We start from the raw sequence: 23,002 nt of genomic DNA, 5'->3' as shown, positions 1-23,002 counted from the left end.
GACACTATTCAATAGAAAAATACTCCTTCATGTCGAAATGAACACAGACCTCTACAAAGTGATCTAAATTAATTTCAAATGTAATACACAAAATAATTGATTGCTCAAGTCTTTACACTCCCACTTTTAGTATGACACACCAAATCATCACTGGTGCAGCCAACTGGTTTCAGAAGTCACATAATTAGTTAAATGGCAATCTGTTTTTGGAGACTTATGTGCAGTCAAGGTGCTTCAATTGATCATAGTAAAAAAATACACCTGTATTTAAAAGGTCCAACTGCTGGTGAGTCAGTATCCTGGCATAAACTACACCATGAAGACAAAATAACACTCCAAGCAACTCTGTGAAAAGGTTATTCAAAAGCACAAGTCGGGAGATGGATACAAGGACATTTCCAAGTCACAGAATATCCCTTGGAGTACAGTTGTCAATCATCAAGAAATGGAAAGAATATGGCACAGCTGCACATCTGCCTAGAGCAGGCCATCCTCAAAAACTGAGTGACCGTGCAAGAGAGAACTAGTGAGGGATGCCACCAGGAGACCTATGACAACTCTGGAGGAGTTACAGGCTTCAGTGGCTAAGATGGGAGAGAGTGCGCATACAGCTGTTGCCCGGGTGCTTCACAAGTTGCAGGCTTATGGGAGAATGGCAAAGAGAAAGCTACTGTTGAGAAAAACTCACATGAAGTCTTGGCTAGAATTTGCCAGATGGCATGTGGGAGACTCTGAATTCAGCTGGAAGATTCCATGTTCTGATGAAACCAAAATTCAGCTTTATGGCCAAACTAAACGCTATATTTGGCCTAAGCCAAACAATGCACATCATCAAAAGCACACAGTCCCTACCATGAAACATGGTGGTGGCTGCATCATGCACCAGAGAGGTTAAAATGAATGCAGCAAAATACAGGGAATCCCGGAGGAAAACCTGACGCAGTCTGCAAGAGAACTGAGACTTGTTTTCTAGCAAAACAATGACCTCAAGCACAAAGCCAAAGCTACACAGGAATAGCTTAAAAATAACACAGTTAATGTCCTGGACAAGCCAGAGTCCAGAACTGAATACAATAGAGAATTTGTGGCTGGACTTGAAATGGGCTGTTCTCTCACGATCCCCATGCAAGCTGACAGAGCTCAGGCAGTTTTGCAAAGAAGAATGGGGAAAAATTGCAGTGTCCAGATGTGCAAAGCTGATAAAGACCTATCAACACAGACTCAAGGCTGTAATTGCTGCCAAAGGTGCATCTACTAAATACTGACTTGAAGTGGGTGAATAATTATGAACTGAGTAATTTTGTGTTTTATGTTTGTAATTAATTTAGATCACTTTGTAGAGATTGTTTTCACTTTGACATGAAAGAATCTTTTTCTATTGACCAGTGTTAAGAAAGCCAAATTAAATCCACTGTGATTCAATATTGTAAGACAATAAAACATGAAAACTTCTGGGGGAGGGGGGGTGAATACTTTTTATAGGTACAGTATGTGGACTTGAATGATAGATAGCATAATGCACTTTGAGAAAACAAATTTAAGATTTTCTAATGAAAGGTATAAAAGTGACTGGATTTTCTGGGATTACAATAACGTAACTGACAACCTTTGTGTCATTATACCTAATTGACATCAATTTTAAGATAAGAACAGAAATCCTGAAGTTACTATCAGCAGTTTACCTTTGTGAAGCCGGACTGACAATGCTTTAGAGTTTTTAAGAATATCTTGAAATGTTTTTCAGTTTAAGATGTTTTAAATCTTTAAGTTAATGTATTTTAAGTTATTAAAACCTTTGTATGTTGCTCTGTATCTCAGAAACACTCCAAGTTGTTTGTTTATTTCTGGATACATGATTACATTGATAAGTAATAATTGTTCTACTCATTCTAAGGGCATGACTTGCTTTGGCCAACTCTTAAAGCCTGACACGGATCAGAGCATATTTCAATGTGCAGAGCAAGGTCTGGGAGAATCCTCCCTCCAGTTTTCACAGTTCATGCTGAGAGGGTCATCGAAGCTAAGTCTGCTTTTTTTTGTTTTAGTTAAGAACGTATTGGAGGTTGACAGGTGCTCAATTACAATGGCAACATGTGCTCCATTAACTTGATTTCCTCTCACTGAATGTTCCCTGATCTTGCTGAGTGCTTTCAGCTTTTTCACCAAACATTCAAATACAAATTTAAGATTCTACACAAGTCATGCATAGTCAAGTCTCAAAGAAATACAAGGAACAGATACACTTCTGCCAACCCATACAATTCACATGGGAGAGGTGCCCACAAATAGGTTATGCATCTTTTACATTGTTTGTTTCAACCCAGGTTAGTGTACAATGACAAAGCCTGCAATTGACAAGGCATAAAACAAGTGTAATAAATAATGAGCAAGACTAATATTTCTGGGCAACACAAGCAGGCTTGAGAAAAGATGCAGACACAGAGCAGATGCAATTTGATTTGGAGAAATGTGAAGTGAAGCATTTTCTTTAGACACAAGAGGTACTAACCCAATTTTCAAGGAGGCCAGGAAAAGAGTAGGAATATGTATCTATACTTTCCAAGATATTTGTAAATTGAAAAGGATGCAAAAAATAATAAACCCATGGTGTTATAAATAGATACTGTACATGAAAGAGGAGAATAACAATAATCCTTGATACAGGTGTCCCCCGCTTTCCGAACGTTCTCTTTACGACATTTCACTTTTACATAAGACCTACATTAGTATCTGTTTTCGTTAACTGAAAGAGGATTTTCGCTTTTACGATAAAGGACACTTGCTTTAAACATGCGTTTACCCCGAGAAAGACTACCATGACCATGAAGCCTTGCGCGGGCAGGTTGTGCACATGCAGGACGTGCAAATGCGTGTATGTGTGCATGCATGACGTGCACATGTGTGTACATGCCGATTTTTTCGACAAATCGATTTTGGCTCAAACTTCATGATTCTGTTAAGTGAAACTACACTGTACATACAGTATTTCTACTTTATATAGGCTGTGTATTTATCATATTTCTGCTTTTACTATATGCTAGCGTTATTTTAGGTTTTATGTGCTATTTGGTATGATTTGGTAGGTTGTTTTTAGGGTCTGGGAACGCTCAAAAACTTTTCCCCATATAAATTAATGGTAATTGCTTCTTCGCTTTACGCCATTTCGGCTTACGAACGGTTTCATAGGAACACTCTACCTTCGAATAACAGGGGAAACCTGTATTTGTAAATCATAGATTAAGTCCCAGCCACAACATTATGGTCAATTCTAGATAAAACCTTCTAGGAAATCTGTAAAGGCATTTGAAAGGGTCTTGAAAAGATTTTCTAAAGATTCTCTCATTTCCATATAATTGAAACCTCATAGTTACATGGGATGTGAGATGTGAAATTTGAGAAGGGAGAAATTCTGATTGAAATTCTAAGAACAAAAAATGTCAAGCAGAGCTTAATTTAGGTGCTCAAACAAAAGTGTTTTGATAAGAAAGAAACTGTTTTACCATTGGAATAGACAGTCATATGAAACCACAGAGAAAGATCAAGGAGCAAGGTCATTTTTCTTAAACCAAGCCAGTAATGAGCAGGAAGGTAGTGCTCAAAAAATTCATGGAACTTTCAAAAAAAGAATGAAATATTTCAAGAAAAATCAACATCAGGCCCAAAGGCAAAAACTGGGAAAGTATAATTTCATTGCACTTTCAGAAATGGTCTTTTACTATTATCTTAACAGCGGCTTCTTTGTTTGCATCTTTGGAAACAGCTCTATTTCTATCTTAAATATCTCTACTTTTCACTTTCAGGGTTCTTTTGAAGACCTTGACCTGAAATTACACGCTGACTTCAGTTCTTTGCAAGAATGGGACCCTCTCTATGGGTTTCATGACTGGCCGTTATTTGACAGGCCAAGGATGCAGCCTAAGAGCTTCGCTCACCTTCGGAGGTCTGAGATTTCGTGGCTCTGGAGATGTTGGGGGTGAGGGGGGGGGGTGGAAAATCAAAGGTCGGCAAACTGGAAGGGGATCAGTGTGTGGTGGGAGTCAGAAGATCTATGGCTGTGTGCCCAGAAACCTGAGATCTTTGGGCACAGAGCTCAGAAAAAGTGACGCCATGGACTTTTAACATCGTAAACCAGCGAGTTGTTTGTTATGTCTCCCGTCTCACTGTGAAATGGAAGAGACACCTCTCTCTTGCTGATTAGGGAGAGAGAGAGAGATAGAGCCTGTGGTATATTGAACGCCAGGTGAACGAGTAGTCTTTGAGGTACTGCAAGTCTATGTCTTTGCTGTACGCTTGAGTGCTTGGTGATGGGTGCCGATGTGCTTTTTTTTGCTGGTGGGGGGGAGGGGGGATTATTGCTTGCTGACGTTTACGCGCGGGAGGGATGAGCTGGGAGGGGTACTTTAGGATTCTAACATTTAACTGTCATTCATTCTTTGGGGGCACTCCTCTGATTTTGTGGATGGATGAGAAGAAAAAGCATTGGAGGATGTATATTGTATACATTTCTCTGACATTAAATGTACCTTTTGATCCAAGCTCAAAGAAAAAAATATTTATATAAATATTCAGTAATGGCAACAGATCTGCATGTTGCACTTTTCACCTTTAAATGCTTCCTGATTTATACAAATGGAAGCCCACAGAAGCATATATAAACATCTTAGCGAGATTAAGAGAGATTAAGTTGTCGTTTTCTGAGGTCCTGAGAATGGTAAGTGCAGTCCTATTTATCACTTTTCACCTTCTAAGACAACATTCGTGATACTAACCTCACCAAAATTGCAGAAAGTGGGATTATTCATTAAATAGAAAATATTGTTTGAACATAAATGTGAAACAAGTCTTTGATACACACATGCTCTTATAACAAAAAATAAACCAAATATTACCAGGTACAGAACTACCATTACCTCTATATGCTTCAGCTTCAATGATTCCTTCAGAAGGATTACCATAGCTACTGGAAACAATTCTGGTTTCTTTTAGGGTAGGGCCACCAGTCATCATTTGCTTCACATCCTGAAACATATGAGAAAACAAAGGATAATCCGAATACTGTTCTCAGATGACAGCACGTTTAATCATTTATACTGTTAATAAATTTTTTAAAAGCATATTCCTTTTGACAGTGTCAATTTGTGAGCTCATTATTGCAATGTCAAGAACAATTATGACATCACAGAAACCAGAGTTAACAAATCTTTATCCAGTTTATTTGTATTTGTTCAATCTATTATAACAGAGGAAACAGATCTCTCAATAGAAAATTTTCCTATTACTGCTGCCATTAGTTGCACAGGACAATGGTTTAGGTAAAGATGCACACAAATGGTATGTTGCTTTGAGATACTGCAGCAAAGTTAAACCCTACCTTAGCAGCAGTGCCCTCAGACCTTCGTCAAAAGCTCGCCAGTTGAGCTGCTACTCCACCTACCCGAGCACACCTGATACTTAGTACAGATCTGATGGGCCTGTTTCATTGTCAAAGATGTCACCTTATGCATAACTGGATGCAGAAGTTTCTGAAGCACTATTTGAAAGAACAGCAATTATGCCCTATTACCTGTCCAATAGCCAATGGTCTCCAAACAGGATTATTGGTCACTGTTTAGAACACCTTGCTGTACACATATCTAAAGAACAGTAACACCAGAACAATAGTAAAGCTGAAAATTCAACTCAGTATATAAATGCAAGTTCTCTGGTTTGTTATATTTTGGAGGCCGTCTTGTACATTTCCTTACTATACCACATTTTTCAAGGCTTTGTAGTTTCTAAGAGGAATTTTTATTTTTTGGATTACTCAAATAGGCATCATTTATTGGTGTAGTTGTCCATTTAATAAAGAGGAGGCATGGACCAGTTAAACTGCAGAGGTGATACAATTAAAATGGAGCAGAATCAGTTTTCAAGCAGTTATGGCTCTCCATTCAGTTCAGTGAAAACATCAAAATAACAAAAAAAATGCCAAAGTTGCTCATTTACCATTAATATCTGAATGAAGACCATCCTGGTTTAAGACCTGAAAAATCAGATTCAGTTTTCAGGGATAAAATGCCGAAAAGAATACACGACAGCAGCACTTTTATTAGTTTGACTCCAATTCTTGAGGTACCAAAGTACCTAGAATACACGCCAAATAGCCGCACTGCCCCTGTCATGACAGCAGGATTCTGGGTCTGGCAGGCATCGGGTCTGGCAGGCATCAGGTTTGGCGGAGGATGGAAGCATGCACATACATGTGAAGATATGGTGTATACACAGGTATTGCTGCAAAGGTGTGCCCACGAAGCTGTGCAATACTTAGGATGTGCACCAGACTTACAACCTCTGCCACTTTGAACTGAACTCGTCCTTCAAAAGTGAAATTTTCAGAGTACAGAATTTGCATGTTCCTGTCAGAATAAAAGGGGTGGCTAACAGGTTTAGGGAACCTTGGTTTGAGAGAGATATTGAAGCAATGGTTAAGCGCATAATAGGTATTAACAGCAAGGAACAAACTTCTTTCACTCAGATGGTTAGAGTGTGGAACAAGCTGCCAGTGGAAGTGGTGGACGAGTTCAATTTCAAAATTTAATTTTAATTTGGATAAGTACATGGACAGGAAGGGTATGGATGGCTATGGTTCAGGTGCAGGTCAATGGGACTAGGCAGGATAATAGTTCAATGTGGACTTGATGGGTTGAAGGGCCAGTTTCTGTGCTTTGGAGACATGACCCTATGACTCTAAGGTTGATAACAAAGAACTTTTATCAAAAGTGAAGAAACACAGAGCAAGCTAGTTCAGCCATTCGTAGGAACAAATGTATACCAGTACACAAAACTTCTTAAGGTACTAAGTTTATGGGAACTCATTGGCATCTAGGGATGTCGATAAGTCAGGTGTTCTTAACTTGGGGATAGCCTGTACATAGAAAGGCTGTTAGTGTTCAAGGCTAAATATTGGTGAAGACACTGGAAAACTCTCTCCGACTCCCCTTTGATAAATGCTACAGGATCTTTCAAAAGCATATAGTTCTTTTTCTCTAATGGTATCGCTTTCCAATGATTAAATTAAAAACTAACTGAAAGAACTCAGCAGGCCAGGCAGCATCCAAAGAGGAATCGTGCGGTGAAACTCTTCCTTAGGACTGATTAAACAAAATCAGTTAGTTCTAAGCAGGTACCTTTTTTTTAAAAAAAAGGAAAGTGAACCTTTGAGATTAGAACTCAGGACCAAAGGGGACATTAAATGCTACTTATGTGAGGGAGCCACTTCATCAAATTCCAGCTGCTTAACGGTACTGTAAATATATTCAAATCTGAATCAATCAACTCCATGGTACAAAAAAATGTTAAGCCTTCATCACAGTTGGTGTTGGAAAAACAGAGCTTCTTAAACGGGTTCTCATATAGCATCAGCAAAACCCTTATCACTTCAATTTAGCAACAGTATAAAAACTTCAATCACTGAACTTTTTTTGTTCTAATTGTGTTCTTGCTTGTAAAAATTTGGTGTAATTAATTAAATTCATGTTTTTCTTCTGAATGCTGGTTATGGTACCTATGCTGCGGCTGCAAATACATTTTTCATTGCACCTGCACATATTTGTGTATATGAAAAACTCAAATTCGGGACTGCAAGCAGGCCAAAAGTAAGAGATTTGAAATGATTCTCCAAACAAAGAAATACAATTACATATCCGGAGACACTGTACAGAACTGTTCCTCACTCAGGTACCTTCCATAGTGTCTTCATTTTGCTGATACAGTCAAGAGCCATATTTCAGACAAGTGAAAAATATCACACTTCATAAATATCAGTGTGACCAAGCATGATAACATTGGCTTTGCGATTAGTTGCCCAAATACCTTTAGATTTCCTAAACACAAAATAATCTGCAGATGCTGGGGTCAAGGCAACACTCACAACACGCTGGAGGAACTCAGCAGGTCGGGCAGCATCCGTGGAAAAGATTGGTCGATGTTCCGGCCCGAAACGTCAACCGATCTTTTCCACGGATGCTGCCCGACCTGCTGAGTTCCTCCAGCATGTTGTGAGTGTTACCTTTAGATTTCCAACTGTATGCACAATTTTATGGAACACAGAATTGCAGAGTCACAACTCTCACCGGCAACCTCTTACGAAAATGATCTATTTCTGGAGAATCAGCTCAATAGAAAATATCTTCTCTTGTCAAGCTCTCTCAAATTCTTAATACTTGAGTGGCATGACTTCTTATTCTTCAAGTATCAGCTCATTCTTCTCAATATCCCTCATCCCAGAAATCAAATTGAATCTTTGGTCAAGTACATCTTATTCCTTAGGACACAAAACCTGCACCAGGCACACCTCCTGTGGCCTAACCAAACAGCTGTTTACATAGCACAGTTCAGCACAGCACAGGACCAGGACAATGCTGTGCTGAACCAATTAAATGGCTAACTAAACTAATCTCTCCTGTCTATAGAACTGGAGTGTTACTTTTGGAATCCAACCCCTTGTACTTATGCTAATAACTGCATGCTGTGCTGCATTTTAACTTGCCTCTCTGTCACCTCCATGATCAGTACATGTGAAATGGTTAATAAAAAAAATCAAGTAAATGAAGAATTATTGTATCCTGCAATCGTTATTTCTCCTGACCTGCACTAATTTGTGGCCATATGAAATTTACATAACATTGTGCTGAAATGCTCAATTCTTTCCTGCATACAAATTGGTTATTATTTGTGTTTAGTTTCATTTATTGAAGCTCAATCCACAGTGGCAAACAAATGTAGCGATCAGTAACCTGACTCAACTCCAATTTAAAATGCACTTTGGCTGAACCTATGCATATAATATTGAATTAAAAATTCCCTCCCTTATTTTTAATGCCTATAATTGAATAACTATATTAATACCGAACTTGCTATCATCTGGATCAACAGAGAATGCATGGAAATACGATGGAAAACAATACCAAATGTACACTGAAGCCTTATTAATGAATTTAATGGAAAGAAAAATGAGGCACAATAAAATTTGGTGCACTGCTCTCATCAGAATCTCCATATAATAAATGGTCACAACTTAAATCAAAAATTTCAACTTAATCTTGCCTAGCCATATTACTCAAATTACAAATGCTCCACTTACAAATTCTCACAATACAATTTGTGGCTATGGTAGAGAGTTTGCAAAACTATTGTTGGGCCATAAACTAAATTTAAATAGTATTAAACAAAAATTTGAGAGGAGACAACACACTCAGATTGAATGGAGATGGGAAGATAATTCTCAAGGTCAGTAGGTCAAAGGAAAGTTTTTTTGGGGGGGGGAGGAATGGTGATAAGAGATTTCCCAAGATAGAAAGTAATAATTCAGAAAAGGCAATGGTTAGCCATGTCTGATGTTTCAATGACATCATTTATTCTAACATTATTTTCGTGTTTTTTAAACATTGTAGGAAGTTGTCGTCGAGATCAAAACTGAATATTCCAAGTGCCAAACAATTGTGGGGAGATATTTTTCAGTAACACTCCCACGTATTTAGCTATCATTGTTGAAACTGAGTGGTGTGAGGTGATCAAAGACAGATATTTGCCATTGCACTGGAAGAAAAAGACTAAAGCTAATGGCAGCTAACAACTCGTTTAATTACCACCAATTGTTTAAATTCCATACAGACCAGCTTTTCAATGAAATAAAGGCTGGTTTGGAAATTCAAATCAAGCACAGTAGAATACCAAAGGAAATACTTTAGCTAAATTTTGCTCTTACAGGGGCAACATCAGCATTCACAAACACATGTCTAAGCAAGAAGCCTATATTCTTGCTAAAAAGTCATTGTTTTCAATGAGCAGGGATAAAATTTCAATCATACATGGTAGTTGCTTGATTACTATGGATCTAAACTGCTTTAAGACTTAAAAAAGTTAAGTTTCATTTGTCTTACAAACGTGCTTCATAGCAGGCTATAATTTCACAGCAGTTACAATATATAAATTTAATCAGTCATAAATCAGTTGAACACCAAACACTCATGATAATACACACACATAAGCGTTCTTTAAAGTGACACAAATCTCTGGTATTAGCATGACTGAGTCTTGAAATAATGTTTTTTGAACACAAGATTGTGCTTATTTATTTTGACGTTGTTAAAGAGCTTCAGCAGGCCATTATCAACACACATCTCAAAACACAATTCTTTCAACATTAAACAACTTTTGTGTGCAACATAAATGAGAAATATTCTACCAAATATTCTGGCAAGGGAGGTTTTTAAAAAGTACTAATGTATTATAAAATGCATATAGCTAATGTCGTTGTAAACTAAAAATAGTTAATTTAGTTATGAAATCGACTTGCACAATTGTAGCCCTTGACCTTTATCTAAAGTCTGGTATGCAGTAAAACATTTTTAAACTTAGATTCAGTACTGCACAATTTACCACAATAATACTGTGCTGGACTATCTGACCTGCACGGAACATTTATCAGATAACTGTTGGTACTTGCTTCACTTGGACTAAAATGCTCAAAGAAAGAGGACAAAAAACATTTTTGGGAGAAAACTTGTGTGCAATATCAAAACAGACAAAGAATTTCTGTGGATACGTAAATAAGTAGTTGACTAAAGAAGGCATGGGACCTCCAGAAAAAGCTGGTAAATCAACAGTAAAAAGGGAAAAAATACCTTAAAACAATTTTGTTGGCCTCATGGAGGACACTGCAAATATCATGAAGATAACCAAGGGTCCACTTTTAAATAACGTGGCATAAATTGTAAAAATCCCAATCACAAGGGACAATATATCAAAGAAATTGACTGGGTGAAACAGACAAATAGCTAGAACCTAATGACTTGCAATCAAAGCTTTTAAAGGAAGTGGCGGCAGAAATAGAGGACTCATTGATTGAAATTCCTGGAAATATATCAACAGATTGGAAAACAGCCAATGTGACTCCCTTGTTCAAGAAGGGAGGAGAACAGAAGGCAGAAAACTATAAACCAGTTGTTTGCAAGATGACACAAATCAATCAGAAATGACTAGTCGTTTAAGGAAGCTAAATTTAATCAAACCTAATCAACATAATTTTATGGAAGATGAATCATGATTGACAAATTTACTCAAATCTTTGAACATGTGACAGGGAGAGTAAATGTAGTATATTTCCACTTACTAAAAAGGCATTTTAAAGGTGCCATCATAACAGGCTGTTACATCAAGTACGCAAGTTAAGTATGTAAGATGCAGTTCGAGTGTGCACCTTCGAGAACATACTGAAATCAAAAGCCATGGAAGAATAAAGAGATTCAGTCTGCCAAGGGTCAGACTCATATCGTTCAAGACTGGTGATACAGAGCTCTATCAAATGCTTTTGTGTAGTCGATAAAACAAACAAAGAAATCTTTTTGCACTTGAATAGCTCATTCTGATAGTATCCTTAACATCAATATCACGTTTCTTGTACCTTTGTCTTTCACAAAACCACACTGTTCCTTACCTATTTCAGCCTGCATCTTACTTTTAGCTCTTGTCATCTGAGTACATACATCTACTGATGCCTCCGGACACATCTTCAGTGATGTTCCTGGAATCATCGGGTGCTTTGGGTCTTTCAACATCATACACCCTCCTCCAGGTGACCCAGCCAGGGCTAATCAGACCCAAGCTTGTGTCCAGATGGCTACTTATGACTCCATGGCTCCCCTCTTTTGAGCCACAGCCATCTTGAGGCCCTCTCTGCCGCATTGGTGGTACTGCGGATGGCTCTAGCTAAGGAACGGGCTGCGAATCCCCTACAACCAACCTCCACTGGGAGACACCTTGCTCTCCATCCAGCCTGCTAACAGTTGCTGACCAGTCCTGCGTATTTGGAGAGCTTCCTTTCAAAGGCCTCTTCCAAACGACCTTCCCATGGGACTGTCAGCTCCAGCAGCACCCCTTGCTTAGTAGACTCAGACACAAGGACAATGTCTGGTCGCAGGGTGGTGGCTGCGATATGGTTAGGGAACTTCAGCTGCCGTTCGAGGTCCACCAACAGCTGCCAGTCCCTTGCAGAGGTCAGGATGCCTGCAGATGTTCTTTTGGAGGGTACTAGCTGCTTCCCAGCTCTAACAAAGGCAATGGTCTGCTTGGAGGGTCGGGACTGCTTCGCCCACTCAACTCCTGCGCTAAATTCTTAGAAGTATCTTGGTGATATGACTTATTAAACTTATGGTCTTATGTAATTCACATTCTATTGCTCCAGGTTACATAGGAAGAGTGATAAATACAGATTTTTTCATCTCTTCTGGTATTATTCCAGTCTCATAGATGTCATTGATTAAAATCAGTAAAATGAAGCACAATAAGTTATTTGAAGTATTACAGGAAACTCTAGATCTAGATTTGAAAGACCTCTGCCTAATCAAAAAACTGTACTGGGATCAAACTGCCGCTGTAAGAATAGATGGAGAAATGAGTCAGTTTACAAAAATCAAGAGAGGCGTTAGACAAGGGTGTGTTTTCTCCCCTGATTTGTTTAATGTGTACAGTGAGACAATATTACAAAAAATAAGAGACGTCTTGGGAATCAAAGTTGGTGGTGAAAACATCAATAATTTCAGATATGCGGATGACACTGTGCTAATTGCAAGTACGGAGGAAGAACTACAAAACTTAATTGATATAGTTGTTGAAGAAAGTGCAAAAATGGGTCTATCAATCGCACAAAGACAAAATGTATGGTGATATCCAAAAAGGAGATTCCTATCTGCAGGCTGAGAATAAATGGAGAAGACATAAAACAAGTACAGAACTTTTGCTACTTAGGAAGCTGGGTGACATCAGAAGGCAGGTGTGACATGGACATCAAAAGAGGAATAGGGATGGCAAAAGACACCTTTACGAGAATGAAGAGTATACTGACCAACACTAAACTAGGCATGAAAACCCGCCTCAGAGTACAGAAGTGTTACGTTTATCCAGTTATGTTATATGGCTCAGAATGTTGGACAATATTTAGCAACGAGGAAATGAATTGAAGCAGCAGAGATGTGGTTTTTGAGGAAGATGCAAAGAATATCATGGACAAAACGAATATCTAAGGAGGATGTCATGAACAGAGCAAGCACAAAAAGAGAAATAATGTATGAGATCATGAAAAGGCAACGTAACTTCAATGGACATGTGATTAGAAAAGAGGAGTTAGAATGCACGGTAATTATGGGAAAGATTGAAGGGAAGAAAGCAAGAGGAAGGCAAAGACAAATGATGATGGAGACAGCAGCCAGAAAACTGGAAACGAATACCAATGAATTGATCCACTTGACCCGAAACAGGAGTGTGTAGGCCATGGCAGTCAAAGCTCAAACTGGGCATGGCAACTGATGATGATGATGATGATGATGATACAGAGCTATGCAAGAAGTCCAGTATGACCTGCAGAAGGCTTTTTAAGAGCAAAAACAACAAATTCGACTGAAGTTAAAGACTGAATCAGATTTACTTGTTTACTTGTAGGAAGTAAAAGCCTGCAAGCCCTGCCAGAGCTAATGTACAAGTAAACCTAACCCCATGAACGGCTATGATGCTTCATTCCCAGATGAGCTCAATGCCTTTTATGAACACTTTGAAAGGGAGAATAAAACTACACTTATGCACATCCCTGCAGCTCCTGGTGGCCCTGTGATCTCTGTCTCAGAGGCTGATATCAGAACATCTTTCAAGAGGATGAACCTTTACAATGGATCAGACCCCATTGATGTATCTGGTAGGGCACTGAAAACCAGTGTCAACCAACTGGTCAGAGTGTTCAAGGACATCTTCAATTTCTCACTGCTGCAGCTGGAAGTTCTCACCTGCTCAAAGGGGTGACAATAGTACCAGTGCCCAAGAGCAGGGTGAAATGCCTCAACACCTATTGCCTAGTGGCTCTCACATCTATTGTGATGAAGTGCTTTGAGAGAGGTTGGTCATGGCCAGAATCAACTCTGAGCTAAGGACCAAGCCCTCTGCAATTTGCCCATCACAAGAAGTCAACAGCAGATGCAATCTCACCAGCTTGTCACTTGGCATTGCACCACCTGTACAATAGCAATATCTATGTCAGGCTGCTGTCTATTGACTACAGCTCGGCATTCCGACACCATCTTACCCTCAGTACTCATCAACAAGCTTCAAAACCAGGGCTCCTGTACCTTCCTGGATTCTTGACTTCCTCATTGGGAGACCGGTCAGTGCGGATCAGAAATAACAATTCCTCTTCGAAGACAGTCAACACAGGTGCACCTCAAGAATGGGTGCTTAGCCCACTGCTCTATGCTCTCTACACTCCTGACACTATGGCTAGGCACAGCTCAAATGCCATCTATAAATTTTCCAATTACACAACTACTGTTGGAAGAATGTCAGATGGTGACAAGGAGGCATAGAGGAGTGAGGCAGATCAGCTGGTTGAGTGCTGTCACAACAACCTTGCACTCAACATCAGTAAGACCAATGAACTGATTGTGGACTTCAAGAAGGGGAAGTCATGGAAACACACACCAGTCCTCATCAAGGGATAAACAGTGGAAAGGGTGAGCAGTTTCAGTGATGGGTGTCAACATCTCTAAAGATCATATTGATGCAATTATAAAGATGGCACGACAGCAGCTCTGTCAGGAGTGTGAGGAGATTTGGTACGTAACAAAAACTTTCACAAATTTCTACAGCTGCACAGTGGAGAACATTCTAACTGGTTGCATTACTGTCTGGTATGGAGGGCCCACTGCACAGGATCAGAAAGAGCTGCAGAAAGTTGCAAACTCAGCCAGCTCATGGGCACTAGCCTCCCCTGTAAAAGGTGATGCATCATCATTAAGGATCCCCATCACTCAGGACATGCCCTCTTCTCATTGCTGCCATCAGACAGGAGATATAAACGCTCAGATCAATAGCACGCAACAGCACAGAAACAGGCCCATCTAGTCAGTGCCGAGCCATTAATCTGCCTAGTCCCATCGACCTGCACCCGGACCATAGCCCTCCATAACCTTCTAAACTAATCTATGTATCTATCCAAATTACTCTTCTACATTGAAATTGACCCCGCATCCACCACTTGTACGGTAGCTCATTCCAAACACTCACCATGCAGAGTGAAGAAACTCCCCCTCATGTTCCCCTTACACGTTTCACCTTTCACCCTTAACTATAACCTAGTTGAGTCTCACCCAACCTCAGTGGGAAAAGCCTGCTTGCACTTACCGTATCTATACCCCATGATTATGTATATCTCTACCAAATCTCCTCTCAGTCTTCTTTCTAGGGAATAAAATTGTAGCCTGTTCAACCTTTCCCTATAATTCAGGTCCTCAAGATCCTTATAAATTATCTCTGCACTCTTTCAATCTTACTTACACCTTTTGTGATGTAGGTGACCAAAACTACACACAATCCTCCAGATTAGGCTTCACCAACATCTTATACAACTTCAACATAACATCACAACTCCTGCACTCAATACAATGATTTTTGAAGGTCAATGAGCCAAAAGCTTTCTTTATGATCCTATCCACCTGTGACACCACTTTCAAGGAATTATGGATCTATATTCACAGATCCTTTTGGTCTGCCACACTCCCCAGTGCCCTACTGCTCACCTTGTAAGACCTACCTTAGTGCAACATCTCATAATTGCCTGCATTAAATTCCATCTGTCATTTTTCTAACTGGTCCATATCCCACTGCAAGCTTTGATGGTCTTCCTCACTGTCCAACTACATCCCCAATTTTCAAAGGTTCTTTTAATATCAAAGTATACAACTCCAAAATTCTTCTCCAGATAGCCATGAAACCAAGAAAGGAAAGAACCTTGGGTGCCATCTGCAAATTTGCTGATCCAGCTTACTGCGTTATCATCCAGGTCATTGATACAGATGACAAACAACAAACCCAGCGTCGTTGTGTGTGAGGCACACTACTAGTCACAGGCCTCCAGTTAGAGAGGCAAACATCTACAACAACACAACGGCTTCTTCAGTGAAGCAAATGTCTAATCCAATTTACTGCCTCATCTTGAATGCCAAGTGACCGAACCCACTTGACACACCTCCCATGCAAGCCCTTGTCAAAGGCCTAACCCCTAAAGTCCATGTAGACAACATCCACTGCCTTGCCTTCAACAACTTTCCTGGTAGGTTACTCAAAAAACTCTAGAATATTGATCAGGCACAACTTACCACACACAACGCCATGCTGACTATCCCTAATCAGTCCGTCTATTGAAATATTTATATATCCAGTTCCTCAGAGTACCTTCAACGACCTACCCATGACTGATATCAGGTGTGCCAGCCTATAATTTCCTGGCTTATTCTTACAGCCTTTACTGAACAACATTAACTATTCTCCAATCCTCTGGCACACCATCTATGAATAAAAATCTCTGCTAGGGCCCCTGCAATTTCTGCACTGGTGTCCCACAGGGTCTGAGGAACACCTCGTCAGGCACCAGGGAATTATCCACCCAAATTTACCTCAAGACAGCAAACACCTCCTCCTCCAATCTGTACAGGGTCCATAACCTCCCTGCTTCATTGCCCAATATCCACAAACTGTGTCCATCTCATGAGTAAGTGCAGATGCAAAAATTCTATTTAAGATTTCCCCCATCTTTTTCAGCTCCATGCATAGATTACCACTCATCTTCCACAGGACCAATTTTGTACCTTACTATCCTTTCGCTCTTAATATATCCATAGAAGTCTTTAAGATTCTCCTTCACCTTGTCACCTAGACCAACCACATCCCTTCTTATAGCTGTCCTGATTTCCTTCAAGTGTTCCCTAATATTTCATTTCTTCTTGCCTGCCTATACCTGCTATGCACCTGTTTGATTTTTTTTTAAAAACCAGGACCTCAATATCTCTCGAAAACCAAGGTTCCCGGCACCTGTTACCCTTGCCGTTTATTCTTACAGGAGCATACAAACTCTACACTCTCAAAAAGTTCACTTTTGAAAGTCTTCCACTTACCAAGTATACTTTTGCTAGAAAACAACATAGCTCAATCCACACTTGCCGGGTTCGTTCTGATACCATCAAAATTGGCCTTTCTCCAACTTAGAATCTCAAAACAAGAGCCAGACCTATCCTTTTCCATAATTACCTTGAAAATAATAAATTATGATCACTTGACACATAGTGTTTCCTGACAAACTTCTGTCACCTGCCCTGTCTCATTCCCCAATCAGATATCTAATGTCACACTCTCTATAGTTGGGACTTGTATGGACTGATTAAGGAAACCTTTCTGAACACATTTGATGAACTCTTTCCCATCCAACCCTTCTACAGTTAGGAATGGTGAGGGTTGAGTGCCACAAGAGGGGTGTGGGACAGATGGCAGGGGAGTGCCAGGGACAGGTGGTGGTGCAAGGTCACTTGATTCCAAACAATTGGTTTATTGATCATTACAGAATGTTTCTCTGGCACTTCCCACTCCCTCCCCTCTCCCTTCCCCTTTTCCCAACCATGATTCCCCTCTCCCTGCCCCCTTCTCACTCTCAGTCCACAACAGAGATCCATATCAGAACTCAGGTTTAAAAAATAAAACTTTAATGCTTTAAAGTTTTGTTTTTGCAGCAGTACAGTGTAATACATAAAATTACTACTGTGATGGAATTAAATGCAAGCTATATGTATGTTTGCTAATAATACGAAAATATGTGGTTGAACATGCTGTGATGAGGGTATTGTGATTCAGCAATGGGGTTTAGATAGATATTGGGCAAAAATCTGATAAATAAGAGTTCAAAGGTTCATTTTATTATCAAAGTATGTATGCAGAATACAACTGTCTTCTCCAGATAGCCATAACAGACAGAAAACCACAGTAGTTGAAAGAAACACATCGATCCCCCCCTGCACAAAAAGAAAAATAACCAAAAACGTGCACACCCCCACTTCTCTTGCATTGCATGAAAACTAACAGATCACCCAAATTCCCAGCCCACCAATCGGCAACAAGAATGGGTGAGAACACGAAAGAAATATAGATCTAAAAGAGGTTAAAGTGAACTATAGTCCAATCCATAAATCTCAGAATTTCAATAACATCTCCGAGAGCATTGGGACCCTCCGAGGGGAAGTGACATGAACCAGTGGCCCTTCCGAGAGGAAGCGACATGAATCAGCATTTATAAATAGAGTTTAACTGAGGAGCAGTGAGATGCTGTACTTCAAGAGGAATCAAATTACTTAAATGGCAAGAGATCTCAAAAGAATGAAGTTCAGAGAGATCTAGGTGTTCCAGTGTATGAATCAGAAAAGCTTATCAGGCAAGTTCCAAAAGTAGTTAAGACAGCAAGCAGCATGTTGACTTTATTGCAGAGATGTTGGAAGTTAATAGGAAATTACAGTTGTTGGGGTGTTGTTGAGGCCACACCTGAAATATTATACAGAAATAAGTATTCGTGGCATTGCAGACAGTCCAAAGGAGATTCCTGGGATGATAGCATTGTCCTATTAAGAAACGATGAGCCTGTGTTCCTCAGAACCTAGAAGGAGGGGGGCAACATTTAGTCAAATAAGAATCCAAGGAGGATAGCACATTAGACGTTCAGAAGATTTCACCACAGGGAGATTTGTAAACAAGGGGACATAGCTACAAAATAAGGGGCTGGTCATTTAAAAGTAAGATGCATCGAAATTTCTTGTAAGATCACAAGATCACAGAAGTAGAATTAGGCCATTCAGCCCATTGAGTTTTCTCCACCATTCCTGCATGGCTAATTTAAAATCCCACTCAACCTTATTCTCCTGCCTTCTCCCCATAACCTTTAACTCTGACTAATCAATAACCTATCAACCACTGCTTTAAATCTACATAGTCGGTCTTGATAAGTAGGATGCCTCTGTAGGAGTGAAGGGTTAAATTGATCTTGGAGTGGGTTTAAATTTGGCACAACATCATGGCCAAAAGGCCTGAGCTGTAATTTACTGCCCAGTGTTCTAGAAGCATCCCATTTTAGAAAGCAGTGCATCTTTGAAATTCTCTGGCCTGCGAATGATGGAGGCCAGATCATTAGATACATTTAAGGTAGAGTCAGATAAATAATTTAAAGATTCAGTAATTTATATGCCTCCACCTTAAAATGGCACAGAAGAGTTAAGTCCAGCAAAGATCAGCCATGATCAAATTGAACAATGGAGCAGGCTACTCCCACCTTACACAGTTGTGAAAAAGATATTACTTGACTGCAATATTCAATCGTCTCTCAGGCTACGCCCACACAACGCCGGATAATTTTGAAAACGAAGCTTTTTCTCTTCGTTTTGACCCTCCGTCCATACTAAAGCAGCGTTTTCATCCCCCGAAAATGGAGATTTTCAGAAACAGTCTCCAGAGTGAATAAATCTGAAAACGCCTAAGATCCGTTGCAGTGTGTACGGCGGCGCCTTTTAAAACCGCTGTCATGAGGTTCCAGAACAGATGGCAGCAGCGCAGCATTTCATTGTTTTCTTCTTATTATTATCATTATCACTACTTTATTGTCGCCAAACAATTGATACTAGAGCCTACAATCATCACAGCGATATTTGATTCTGCGCTTCGCAGAACCTAACAATTTCAGAACAGATGGCAACAAGACTGAAGCCAGAAGAGTTAGAAATGTACTCACCAAATACTTTGACCCATAGCTTACTGAATAAATAAGTATACTCACTTTGCCCTGTTTTCTGTCCTGGCTTGCATGAAGGTGGTTTACCTATTTATGCAAGTACTTCTCTGACAATAGATGTGTAACAGTCTAATGTAACATTGTATGGAAATACAAGATAACACTGATGCAGACATGTTTTATACATTTAACAAGGTGCTTTATTAATGCAACAGAGTTAGTCAGTTTTTCAATGTTCGTCATCAGCTGGGTCATACTGTCTATGAACTCCCTGTCGGTTGCCTCCATACGCTCCAGTATTTGTTTTTTTTTCCAGTTTTAAGTCCTCCTGCGCAACAGCCAAGAGCAATTCCTTTTAAAATTTTCTACTCTGTAGCTGGACAAACTCGCACCAAGTGTACCGTTTCCTCTTCGCTTGTTTTCTGTGTGTCCTGCGCATGCCCAGTGGGAGGAGATTCGCCCAAATATCCGTTCTAATATGGACAGAAATATTTTGAAAAACGCATGGTGTGGACGCCTTATCGTTTTTACTCGAAACCAGCGTTTTCAAAATTATCTGGCGTAGTGTGGACATAGCCTCAGATAGACACAGCAACTCTAAGGAGGCACGTGAAAAGCAACAGGGAAAACAAGTGGGAATATGCATAAATTGAGGAACGGTAGCTAGTAGTAAGTGCTACACTATTACAGCTTGGAAATTTCCAGAGTTCAGAGTTCAATTATGCCAAAGTTTTGTAAGGAGTCTGTACGTCCTCCCCGTGGGATGTGTGGGCTTTCCTCAGAGTACAAAGACATACTGGGTAGGTTAATTGGTCTTTGTAAATTGTCCCGTGATGAGGTTAGGGCTAATCAGGTTTGTTGGGGTTTGCTGGAGCGACGTGGCTCAAAGGGCTGGAATTACCTATGCCATGCTGTAATTGCTAAATAAAAAATAACACATTCTGATTTGTATTTACAACACCATACCAAATATTTTGTGGGTGTTTATTAAAACTCCATACATGTGATTGGTCATCAAACTTGAATTTTAAAATTAATTTATAATATTCTGAACCTTCAACATATTTTATAAAGTCTTAATGAATCTTATTGACTAGGCCAGAAACTGTCTGGTAACTTAGGCTACGCCCACACTAGACTGGATAATTTTGAAAACGCCAGTTTCGCATAAAAACGATAGGTGTCCACACCAGGCGTTTTTCAAAATACCTCCGTCCACATTAGAACGGATATTTGGGCGAACCTCCTCCTACTGGGCATGCGCAGGACACACAGAAAACAAGCCAAGAGGAAACTGTGTACTTGGTGCGCGTTTGTCCAGAAACATTTCCTACAGTCGTAGTCTCTTCACCGATGAAAGGGATGACAGCTATAACTAATTGCAATAAGGCTTGTTACTGGGCAAAGGTGAAATTTGCTGTTACCTCATTTGTTTGCCTTTACTTTTGCCATGTATTATTTTGCTGTATTTAACATGTGCAATAAAACGAGTTACTGGGCAAAAGTGACAATTGCATCCATTGAATGTTTGCACAAGCAATACATTAATGATGTTACACGAGCATGACGGTGAACGAATCCAAGTGTAGAACATGGGCGCGGGGCAGAGTTGGGAGGCGTTATCGCCATATCGAGTGCGGAATCGGTTTCCAGGAGAGTCTTTACCCGAAGTCTTGGGTTTGGAGAGAATCCAGGAGCGATGCTAGACTTAGAAACATAGAAACATAGAAAATAGGTGCAGGAGTAGGCCTTTCGGCCCTTCGAGCCTGCATCGCCATTCATTACGATGGCTGATCATCCAACTCAGAACCCTATACCTGCCTTCTCTCCATACCCTACGAACCATGAAACAAGGTTACTCACACCAGAGTCGACCAACGAACTGGCAGCACCTTGTTGTGATCACAGGGTCTTTACCCTGCATTTGCTGATGGAAAGCAGGTATGTGTAGTTAGTGGAACCTGGGAATGACTGGAAATTAAACGCGGAGATTGAGGCCCAATTCCTGAGGTAAATAGTAAAGTGGGGGATTGCCAGAAGGGACCATGACAAATAAAGCGCCTTGTTAAATGTATAAAACACGTCTGCATCAGTGTTTTCTTGTATTTCCATACAATATTACATTAGGCTGTTACACGTCTACTGTATTGTCAGATATTGTTGTTGTGGTGTTGGAGGTTGCATTCAAGAAAACAATGAAATGCCGTGCTGCCGTCACCATCTGTTCTGGTACATCATGACAGTGTTTTAAAAATTAGCCAGTTACCCCGTACACACTACAACGGCCAACCGGTGTTTTCAGATTTAAACACTCTGGAGAGTGTTTTAGGAAAGCTCAGTTTTCGGGGGAAGGAAACGCCGTTTCAGTGTGGATGGAGGGTCAAAACGAAGAGGAAAAGCTTCGGGGGTTACAGATTTATCCGGACCAGATAATTTTGAAAACGCCGGTTTCGAGTAAAAACGACAGGTGTCCACACTAGGCATTTTTCAAAATATCCCTGTCCACATTAACACGGATATTTGGGCGAATCTACTCCTACCGGGCATGCGCAGACACGTCTACATAAAACTAGTGAAGAGGAAACGGTATAATATTTACGTTTCCGCGGCGGCATTGTGCTATTTCCATTGGTCAAAAACTAGAGTACCAACAACAGTGAAAGAAAGTTTTCAACAATATCTTCGAGGAATACAAAGAAAATCTCCGCTGGAAAAATCAGACCGGACTTCTTCGTTTAGACAGACAATGAAGTCGAACTGTTTCTGCGAGTTACAAACGACTACAAAGTCAGCAAAGCAGTGGAGAACGTGGAGGTGTTTAACTCCAAACAAGCTATTAACGTAGACAATAAAGTAAACAACACACGCATGAAGCCGTCCTCTACCCAAGATCAACAAGAGAGTGGAGTCTTCTGCCGCCAGACCTAATATTTTTAAAGACAGACTCAATCAAATCAATTTAGGGGATCTAGTCAAAAAAGCTCACTTTACAATTTAACTCTCACACCGTTCACACTGACTGTGCGTTATAACAGCCATCTGGCAGCACTTGCGCAGTACCAAGCAGAAGCAGAAAAAGCATCGTTGTTGTGGTGTTGTCATAACAGCGTTTTTAAATATCTCCGTTTACCCCGTCCATACTACAACGCGCAACAATCGTTTTCAAATTTACACACTCTGGAGAGTGTTTTAGAAAAGCTCCGTTTTCGGGTGATAAAAACGCCATTTCAATGTGGACAGAGGGTCAAAACGAAGAGAAAAAGCTTCGTTTTCAAAATTATCTGGCGTGGACATAGCCTTCAGCCTGATTTATACTTCTGCGTTATCTGGACGCCGTAACCTACGCAAGTGGCCAACGCTCATTGTGAGCATTTATACTTG

General features: G+C 40.1%; 1 protein-coding gene across 5 annotated transcripts in view; it reads right to left on the bottom strand.

The window, feature by feature from the left end:
* The window catches only part of arfip1 (ADP-ribosylation factor interacting protein 1 (arfaptin 1)), a 131,723-nt gene that overhangs the window by 58,388 nt on the left and 50,333 nt on the right, over positions 1-23,002 (bottom strand). For all 5 annotated transcript variants that reach the window (XM_072256071.1, XM_072256073.1, XM_072256074.1 and 2 more), the window contains one exon: positions 4,911-5,019. In XM_072256071.1, the coding sequence (XP_072112172.1) occupies positions 4,911-5,019 (109 nt within the window). The remainder of the gene's footprint in view (positions 1-4,910; positions 5,020-23,002) is intronic.

The sequence above is a fragment of the Mobula birostris genome, chromosome 4, assembly GCF_030028105.1.
Source record: "Mobula birostris isolate sMobBir1 chromosome 4, sMobBir1.hap1, whole genome shotgun sequence".
NCBI lineage: Eukaryota > Metazoa > Chordata > Chondrichthyes > Myliobatiformes > Myliobatidae > Mobula > Mobula birostris.
Note: the sequence above shows the minus strand (reverse complement) of the source record. Positions and strands in the feature narration are given on the sequence as shown.